The 8575-nt window shown below is 37.0% G+C and overlaps 1 protein-coding gene across 1 annotated transcript in view; it reads left to right on the top strand.

Annotated features, from left to right (window-relative positions):
- Positions 1 to 425: 425 nt before the first annotated feature.
- LOC112138977 (protein turtle homolog B) overlaps positions 426 to 8575 on the top strand; it is an 81107-nt gene continuing 72957 nt past the window's right edge. The window contains exons 1-3 of the mRNA XM_024261661.1: positions 426 to 477; positions 1872 to 2018; positions 8183 to 8334. Coding sequence (XP_024117429.1) covers positions 426 to 477; positions 1872 to 2018; positions 8183 to 8334 — 351 coding nt within the window. The remainder of the gene's footprint in view (positions 478 to 1871; positions 2019 to 8182; positions 8335 to 8575) is intronic.

Raw genomic sequence — 8575 nt, forward strand, 5'->3', positions numbered from 1 at the left:
AATTGCGATTGAAAAATGTAATCCCCTGACAGTTCTAATATAAATATATTCAAATTAAATAGTAGATTTTTAAGGTAGTTCTAAACAAATGTGCATAAATTTGTAAACTTAAAATTGAATTGAAGAATCGAAAGAATCAGAATCGAATCGATTCAGGGTCTTGTGAATCGAATCGAATCATTTCTGGAAATTATGATCGACACCCAGCCCTAAAAGCTGCAATTGTCCAAAGAGTTCATTCTTGTCAAGGTCTTTGCATGTGTGCTATGTAGTTTAAAATAACTTAAAATAACTCAAATCTGCTTGTTATGTATGTCTGTTTTTTAAACTTTCAGTCTTTTTAGTTTGGTTGAGGATCCACAGTAATGTGTTTTGAATAATTTAAAGCCGGACAGAAATTTAAACTCAATGAAGGACCATTAAGTATGGTTGACCTCAGGCTCAGCAGCTGCAGGTTTTACATGTGTGAATGTGGAGGTGTGACCATGAGCAGGATGTCTTCATGAAAAGAAAGTTTCAATTGTGAAGGTAAAAAATGACGAATCTTTCTCTGGAGGTTTTTATACTTTCAAAAATGGTGAGCATAAATCTGTGAACATTGATACTTGTGAATGTGAAATGAATAGTATACTCTTGGGATGAAAAAAATGAATTTATAACAGTATCTGTCTCTATATCTCAAGTCAACACATTCTCACTCCCAACTTGTCATATCAGTTAAGGAGCCTTCAACAGCAAAAATTGACATTTTGGGTGTCCCCAACTTGTCGTTTTCTGACATGCTGGCTCCCACTAAAGACAATTTTTATTTATTCAAAAAAGCATTCCCTGTAGTGTTTTAATTATGATGATGAAGTTTTTAACCAAAATCCCACAACCTAAATGTCTTAAAAAGCCATTTTTCATGTTAATCTGAAGCCTCTGTTTCCAAAATCTCCTCTGAGGGGGCGTGGCTTTTGGAGCTGAGTAGCTCCGCCCCTGACCCCCCCCCCCTGTCTGATTATAATAGCTCTGTGTCTCTCTAGCGTAAATCTTCACCGCTGCTACATAAAAACATCCATCAATCTGGGTAATGTCCAGCCATATGGTTCTGATCCGGATGTCAGCTGGGACGAGGAAGTGAAGATCTTCATGGACCGGTATCACATCCTGAGGGTTGCAGATCGTTGATTTTACTAACAGCCAGCATTTTTAAAAAAACGACAACTTGAGGACACCCAAAACATCCATTTTTGACGCAGAGGAGTCCTCAACCAAACGTCAGTGTGTGACGAGTCGGGAGTGAGAATGTGTTGCTCAAGTCTATAACAACGTCCAATGATCAGAGCAGCAGCAAATGTTGGTTTATTAGAAAAAGTGAAAGAAGAGAACTATAGTGTTTTGGTTTCTTTATCTGCTTCAGGGTTTCTGTTCTCTGTTGGAGTGACAGTAGAGCCTAAAACTAAATGAAACAGCGTCTTTATACCACCAGCCTCTAGAAGTCTTTTGAAGAACTTTTTGGTTAGCTTTTGACAGAAGGTGGGGGTTTGTTTCACAAAAACTTTATCTGTGATCCAGAAAAAACAATTAACATACATTTGCAGGTTTTGAACAGGTTTTTGCATCTTGTACCGCAGATTCCTTTCACTTGAACTCATAAAATGCTCCGCCTTTTCCTTCTGCGTTCTTTGTTTTGTTCGGCTTTTTCATCCGATGCTCTGTGATCTTTACATATTTATATCTGGAGATCTGTAGATTTTCACTTCAGCATTTATCTGCTGTTCCTCACACTCCTTTTTCTCTTCTTTCCTTCTTTCTATCTTGATGTTTTATCCATCTATCCTCCCCACCTCTCTGTGGCTCCCACTGCTGACGCTGCTTCCCTGGGCCAGGCCGGGCCAGTCTACACGGCAAGTCGTCCCTGCGGATAGACAACGTGCGTTCAGAGGACCATGGCTGGTACGAGTGCAAAGTGCTGATGCTCCAGCAGCAGTATGACACCTTCCACAACGGCAGCTGGGTTCACCTGACTGTCAACGGTGAGTGCAGAGACTCAAAGATGTCTTCTTACAGAACATGTGCACTGTTGGAATATATTAACACGTTTTCACATTATGTGATCATCATCTCAGCAGCATTTTTGTGAAGATTGTAGCTCAAAATATTTTTAGGAAAGACATGATAGATTTAGCTCATGAAGCCCCAGGAGACGTGGTTTTTATCAGTCCATGGGCCAGATTAAAATAACTTCAGAAGCTTCACAAAGACTAAAAAAGGCAGTTTGTACAGTCCAAACCTAAAATACACATCACATAAAACGACTTCAAGAGGAAAACTAAAAAAATAGATGTGGAGAAAAAAAATTAAGGATTTCACATTGCCCCCCAAAATGTAAACCCCATAGACCCCCCCCGGAAGACGCGCCAAAGTCAAGGATCCGGCCCCCAGGCAATTCTGTCCGGCCCTCCAGATCATTTCATTTTATTGTCATTAACTGCCCGATGTTATTTTGCGCTTATTTCTAGCTTGTATAATTTTGACAAAATATATTTTTATGGAGAATAAAATATTGAAAGTAATTTAATGTTAAGTTGATTTATTCTGGAATAATATTCCTGCATTTTTATTATTCATGATTATATTAAAAAGTTAAAGTTTTAAAGTTTTAAAAATTGTCATTCTGGTAGCTTTTTAAAACTATTTTTGCATTTACTAAGATTTTTTCAGGATTTTTTGGAGTTTAGCTAATATTTCAGCTACATGCTAGCTGTTTTGGCTTATTTAGGCCTTTTTTGTTGTTTTTTAGGCTGTTTTGGAGTTTAGCTAATATTTACACGCTAGCTATTTTGGCTAATTCAGGCTTTTTTTCCAGTTTTTTAGGATATTTTGAAGTGTAGCTTCAAGTGTAGTTTTTTTAGGTACATGCTAGCTGTTTTGGCTCACCTACATTTTTTTTTTTTTTTTTTAGTGGTTTATACTAATTTTGCATTTAGCTAATATCTTAGCTGGCAATCAGCTTCAGCGTTTTTAGCTATCAATTTCAGCATCTTCAGCTATCATCACTAGCATCTTCAGGGGACAAAATTCATCTTACAGCATTCACACTAGCATTATCACAGGTAATGCTATATATGTAGTTGATAATTATGTTAAAAAGTTACAGTTTTAAAGTTTTAAAAATGTAGTTTTAGAGTGTTCAATAACTATTTATCCTGTTCGGCCCGTGACCTAAGGTGTGTTTTGGATTTTGTCCCCTTGTGTGATTGAGTTTGACGTCCCTGATTTAGAGTAACTTAAGAGCTGGAGTTGAAAACTTGCCAAAGTACTTAGAAACAGAAGTCATGTGTCTGTGAGACAGCCCTCAGTTGCACGTTCCTCTGCTGTGCCGCCATCTGTTGTCCCAGCAGGTCACATCCCTGCTTCATAATCGCACATTTAGTCTCATCCTTGACTCGATCATTCAAGCAGGAGGGAAACTGACGCCAAGGTGTTCCCTTGACAAATGATCCCAGGGCTGCAGTGGCTACTAAAATCACTTTTTTTATTTTCAAAATTCCCTTTAATTTTAAAAACTACATTTTCAGTGTGCAACAAATATGTGTTAAATGTTTAACAGATCTGACATATATCCCATCTAACCTTCAGCAAACAAAACTACCTTCGTTTGACGGTTTCAGCATTCATAATCACCTATCCGTGTGATGATGCTTGTTGCTACGGCAACAGCAGCATACCTACAGCTCTGCACGCTGCCAACCCCATCCCTGACATCATGGGACATCAGTGATCTTTCTCCACTAGCATTTCCTAAATTGTCCTACGAGAATCTACGATGTAAATAGTCATGAAAATAAAGAAATCCATTGAATGAGAAGTTTGGCCTGTACTGTAATTATCCATCAGTATTACCACATATTGCAGGACTTTGAAGTACATGATCACAAACATCTGATTCAGCATGGGTTCAGACAGGGACAGTGATATAGATTATAAAATTATTTGGGAGTCTGTCCATGCAACGGTCTAAAAACTTGAAGAAAGTTCTAAGTTTAACTGGGAGCCAATATAAAGACGACAGTAATGGAGTTATGCGTGCTCGTTTATTGGCTCCAGTTAAAAGCCTGGCCACAGAGCTTTGAACTAGTTCTTGACATTTTAAAGAGCTTTTGCTAGAACAAATAAAAAATGGATTACAATAATCAAAACGTAAAGAGATAAAAGCATGGAGAATCATCTCCAGGTCGGGTCTAGATAAGATGTTTTTGACTTTTGTTACATTCCTGAGGTGATACATACAAAAGAAACAAAGCTCTTGAACATTTTCTATGCATAAAAAATAGAAAATCGCCAGGGAAGGTACTTTTGACGTAGCAATTTAAAGACCGGTGAGTCACACCTTCTTATTTAAAAGTCCTGATTTCTTATGTCTTCTTTGAGTCAGGAGTGAGTTGAAGAGTGTGTTCCTCAAGCATAAATCTAGAGTCCCATGACAGAAAGTGTTATTGAACTAACTCAGAAACCCAGAACCATAAGAACAAGCAGATGTGAATGATATCACGTTTGCAGGTGTCATGTTCATTTGTCATCACAGCTATTCTGTGACCCCTCAGTCCTTTCCTGAGGAGGAGATTAAATGTAGATGCTGTATGCCCTGACGACGGAGAGCAGAGATCTTATCGGGATAAAACCTGCACAGGGTGACTCTGAGGTCAGAGAGCAGACAAAGGACTCATTTTCCTTCATGTTTGAAGAAGCTTCTCACTTAACTCAAATATGAAATTCAGTGTTTAGTAGAGAAGGATAATCGCACAAGATGCAGCAAAGAAGTGACTGAAAACAATGCTGGAACCATGACTTTTTGATCAAGGGTTCAGCATGGCTCCTTCATCTCTAAATCATATAAGATAGAAGTCAAAGTCAAGGCCTGGGGCCGCATTTTTATGAAGAGTAAAATACTGAACGTTATTTAAGGTTTAAACTGATTTATTCTGGGATAATATTCCTGCATTTTTAAAATTCATAGTTATTTTTAATTATAATTAATTAAGTTACAGTTTTAAAGTTTAAAAATTGTCATTCTGCAAGTTTTTTTGGTTATTTTGGAGTTTAGCTAATATTTCAGCTACATGCTAGCTGTTTTGGCTAATTTAGGCTTTTTTCAGTTTTTTAGGCTATTTTGAAGTTTATGTATTTTTTCAGCTACATACTGTGTAATTTGGCCTTTATCTAATATTTTAGCTGGCTGTCAGCTTCAGCGTTTGCAGCTATCAATTAGCATCTTCAGCTATCAGCACTAGCATCTTCAGCGTCCAAATTCAGCTTACAGCATTCACACTAGAATTATCACAGGTAATGCTATATATTTAGTTAATAATTATGTTAAATATTTGCATTTTTAAAGTTTTAAAAATTTAGTTTTAGAGTGCTCAATAAATGTTTATCCTGTTCTTCCTGCGACAAGGTGTGTTTTGAATTTTTGGCCCTTTGTGCGATTGAGTTTGACCCCCTTATATAATAGAATGGCCCTATTTGTGCGCCTAACATGTTTTTGAGCTCACCAGTAGTATAGAAGTAGTTTGTTCTGAAGTAGCATCGCGTGGAACAATATCAGACATGGATTTAAAACTTTATCCCTCCTCGCTGGGATGATTTACTCAGGACATGAGAGGTCACAGGATTATGAATGTAAGCAGATCAGCCTTAGTTCAGAGTTGATTAGATATGGAGTCAAATATGATATTGACATGGAAGTGCAAATATGAAAAGGGCAACCCAGAAGACATGGGTCCAGAGCAAATATACAAAAATGTAAAAAAGTATTAGGAAGGCCTTGCCTAAAAGCTGTGCCGTTGATCTTGTATCTGCTCTTGTAATCTTGGCAGAATTGTATCATTATTGTTGACTTTACAAAATGTGTAAACCATAGCACGCTAGCTGTGTTTCATGTTAGAAAAGTAAAAACTTTTTAAAAAAATACTGAAGTGCTAGGAGACAAACAGAGGACCAAACATTTTTTCCTTTGGTTTGTCAAAAATCTTCAAACTTAGGACCATATATTTCATAAGTGTGACAATTTTTAAATGAAAAAAAGCTTCAACAAATTTTTTTAAATAAAATTCTATGCACTACAACACATGATATATTTTCTAAATGGGTGACATATTTTCTGCAAACTGACACTGTGTTTCCAGTACACATATGGGATAAACTTTATCAAAATTCTAGAAATGTCGTTAAAAAAACCCCACAATTTTGCAGTTACACTGTTTCCATTAAATCATAATTATGCAAATAAACACAAACCAACTCATGCGATAAGTCATTCAAAAATAGGGCTGGGTTGATAAAATAGATAAATTAATTTGAATCTATTTATATACATGTCACTCACAGCAACGGATGTGAACAATACTTTGATTCATGGCAGATAAACTTCTGCACTAGAACTCATCATCACCTATCAAAGGAGACGTCAGCATCTTATTCAGATCATGTAGCGGCAAGCTATGTGGGAGCGGCTACGGAGGAAGAGATTTTGGGAGATCTTGGTGGGGGATTTTATACAGGAGCTACAGATGTAACAATTCTGCATGAAACGCTCAACTTTTGATGAGCTGTGGGACCTCTTATGGTGCCCGCTTGGTCACATGACTCATTTAATTCAAAAAAGGTGTTTACGTTGCAGTTTTGCAAAATATGTCAATTTTGATATGCCTCAAAAACCACCTCCTTCAAACTTAAAAAAACTTTTTCTTTTCAAAACTGAGGTGTTTCTATTAGGGTGAATTTATAAACACAAATCCAATTTTATAGTCAGCTAGTGTCTGCTTCTCTCTCTGTTTGCACAACTCTCTGGAGTTTTACAGATAGTCTGTGCACAGAGTCAGAAATAAGGACCGGTAGATATTTTAAAATAAAAAAAAAAATAAAAAAAAACTATATAGCAATTTAGTCATATTTTTTACTGCTTTTTATGCCATGCACATAACTTGGTCGTTTGTTGATGTGTGAGCCCCATGATTATTTTAAGGAATGCTGGGTTTTTAATGAGGCGATATTGTTACACCCCATGTTGTCTAGGGGTCTGGGGCTTAACATAAAGGCAAAGTAAAGGAAAAAAAAAGTGTAACAAAAACGCAAATGTCTCCATAATAGTTAACATTTATTTACAAGAACAACCAAACAATAACTAAAAGTGAAGCAAAAGGCTTCAGGGTGAACCAGGCCAAAATAAACAAAACCCAAACTAACCCAACCCAGGGAGCTTACCTGCAAAAGAAACAGTAAAATAACAAACACTAACCTCCTTGGACTAACATAAACAGGAGAAAACATTTACTAAAGAAAATGGCGGTTCACCCCTACAGCTTCACCTAAATTAACAAACCAACACTAAACACAGAACGGGACCTAAACCAAAATACCAAACAAAACTACAACATGCACACAAATCAAACAGGTGGAGAAGTTCACTGAGCTGCAGTGGAGACAGGTTGCAGCCCAGCTCCCTTCTCATGGTCTGGAGGTCCAAATGGTGGTTTTGAAGGCTCCCCTCCTTCAGGTTTAACCAATGGGGAGCCACGCCTCCAGCACCACACCTGAAACAAATAAAGAAAAACACAAACAAAGATCCACAAACACATACAGGAGTCCCACTCTGACAAAAATCCACAAAACCAAATAGAAACAAAACCAAATACGGCCACAGCCGTAACAATATTGACAGGTTGGTGATTGATCTCCATATAGATATTGATTATATAATACAATTATTCTGAATAATAAATCAAGAAGACTAATGATATAAAATAATAGTAAGATATTGTGTGTGTGTATATACTTCTTCATTTTTTGTTGCCATTGTTGAATAGGTCATAGGGATAGGCTTAAATAAGCTACACTCTGTTTTTCTTAAATTCTGTCTAAATGTCTAAGTTGAAAATGACTGTTCTGTTCAATGTGGGAACTGACTTATCTGTTGTTGTTTTTATAAATTTTAAAAGCAAATAACTAAACTAAACTTTATAAAAAATCAGCGCCGTCCCATTGCAACAAATCCAAAAAACTCCCTGGTGTCTCTGAGAAATTGCATAAAGAGTTTAATCAAAACAGAAGAAAAAAAATATTGATGTATGGTTGATATATTTATATATTTCTTTCTTTTTCTACTGTTTAATCGTCTGCCTGCCTCTGTACTCCTCAGCCCCCCCCACATTCACAGACACACCACCTCAGTATGTCGAGGCCAAGGAGGGGGGGAGCATCACTTTGACCTGCATGGCATTCGGAAACCCCAAACCCTCGGTCAGCTGGCTGCGTGAAGGCAGCCTCATGGTCAGCAGTGCCAAGTATAAGGTACCATCGTTTCCTATTCCATCTCATCTGTCCAGTGTTATGAACGAAAGTGAAAGTCCCTTTGTAATGTGTTGTTTGCAGACCATTGCAAAATTATATCATTGTTCAAAGATGTTCATCTAAATTTTGGGGGGAAAAAACAGTGGAAATAAACATTTTTGCTTTTTTTAGCTCATTTTTATAACATAAACTGTTTTTGAAATTTCTGTTTCAAAAGACTAAAAGTCCAACATACATGTTT

This window comes from Oryzias melastigma, linkage group LG14, assembly GCF_002922805.2.
Source record: "Oryzias melastigma strain HK-1 linkage group LG14, ASM292280v2, whole genome shotgun sequence".
Taxonomy (NCBI): domain Eukaryota; kingdom Metazoa; phylum Chordata; class Actinopteri; order Beloniformes; family Adrianichthyidae; genus Oryzias; species Oryzias melastigma.